The 1,684-nt window shown below is 51.6% G+C and overlaps 1 protein-coding gene across 1 annotated transcript in view; it reads left to right on the top strand.

The window, feature by feature from the left end:
- Positions 1-380, top strand: part of EMH_0016510 (uncharacterized protein) — a gene marked incomplete at both ends in the record, with an annotated part of 816 nt that extends 436 nt beyond the window's left edge. The window contains one exon of the mRNA XM_013500656.1: positions 136-380. Coding sequence (XP_013356110.1) covers positions 136-380 — 245 coding nt within the window. The remainder of the gene's footprint in view (positions 1-135) is intronic.
- Positions 381-1,684: the final 1,304 nt, after the last annotated feature.

Genomic DNA, 1,684 nt, shown 5'->3' with positions numbered 1-1,684 from the left:
GCCTAGAGAAAGGTTCGCCGCTTCACTGTCGCAGACAGGCACACACAACCTGCATAACCGCGCAATGCTCATGCATGCAGGTCCGAGCTCAACGACAAATAGTGCATGTGCATGTATGAATGAACGCATCTGCAGACACAGTTGGCGTCAGCCGAAGCAAGCGACTCAAGAAAAGAAACATACGCAACAGCCACTACAAAGCAATGGAGGCGTCTGCGTGGGCGCCCCGCTTGAATCGTGTCCTATTGGACGACCAAGCACAACAGAAAATCTTCAAGATGCGCAGTAAGCATCCGGAGCCTGCAGACCAAGCGGATGCTACCAGTGTGCCGGTGCCTCCTGTGCTGGAGTGCCCTGAAGACCTTGCTGCGAGTCGCTAAGCTCGTGCAAAAAACCAGCGACACGTCTATGCGTTGCAGCAACACTGAACACAAGAAGACTTCTCGGGAAAAGGGAGAAGCAACTGCATTACAGGCTCTGTTTCTTTCTGTGATGTCCACTACCTGCCAAAATTGGCTGTGGGCATTTTGTTCTGTGCAAGCGCCATGAGCGTTTATACAATTCGAGCTGGCCTAGTTGTGCGCTGCTCTCCGCCTTCCCCTACTTCGCTCTTCTGCAAAACAACGCCGATCGCATATAACAAGCCTTCCGCTGGCACTACTATGCCTTCGAGAAAAACCAGCGCGTAGTTGCTGCTGCCTCATACCACTTAATGCGCCGTCCATACACTGCTTCACAAATTAACTGAGAACGTTTGCCATGTAGCCTTTGTCTCGCACAAGCCTTGAGCGCCGCCAAAACACCCTACTGAAGCAGATAGCACAGACGAGCACGCATAAAGCAAAGCACGCTTCAACTGCTACCCCCACTGGTATTCCATGCATCCCCACGAATGCATACACGCTGTGCAAAGAGGGACAAAAAACCAAAGCCAGAGAAGAGCTGGCTATATCGCGTCTTTAAGCCCGCTTACACGACGTTGATGGCCTCACCATGCGCAGACACGCAAATCATCCAACTAACCACAAAAATACTGCCTATGCAAACCTACTGATAGGCTAGGCTGATTCCGACCTGCGCACGCGAACAAAGTGCAGGCTAGCGTAATACCAGCTGCAGGACGATGCAACTGGCTGCATGGATGCTCCCTATCGGATTGCATCTCGTCAACAGACCAGTGGGAGTCAAGACTCTTCAAGACACAGAAGAAATACCTGGGGCGCGTGGAACTCTCGGTTGCTCTCTGTGTATCTTTGCCTACTGTATTGGAGTGCCGTGAGACTTTTGCCGTCCGGTGGCAACGGCGAGCAAACATCAGTGTCATACTCATGTCCTGCACCTGCATGAAGCGCACAACAGCTCAAGTGGTCTCGCCGAAAACCGGAATCAACCGCCTGCACTACAAGTGCCACTGTCGCCTGGCTTATCTGTCACATGAATGATAAACTGTCCGCATAGTTTCGCTTCGCGTCAATGCCATGAGCATTTATGCAACTGGGCTGGCTCGCATATTCCACGTCTGCCATGGATAATTCTAAACGTTCGCCATAAATCGCCATGTAGGTGCTGCTGCCTCTTACCACTTTCTGTGCTGCGCATATACTACCTGACGAATTCCATGAAAGCGTTTGCAGTGTCAGATGCTGTTGAGGAAACACAGCAAGCCCTGCAGAAACACTGCGAA

The sequence above is a fragment of the Eimeria mitis genome, genomic scaffold, assembly GCF_000499745.2.
Source record: "Eimeria mitis Houghton genomic scaffold, Emh_scaff569, whole genome shotgun sequence".
In the NCBI taxonomy this organism is placed as follows: Eukaryota; Apicomplexa; class Conoidasida; order Eucoccidiorida; family Eimeriidae; genus Eimeria; species Eimeria mitis.
This window is presented reverse-complemented; position numbering and strand designations above follow the sequence as displayed.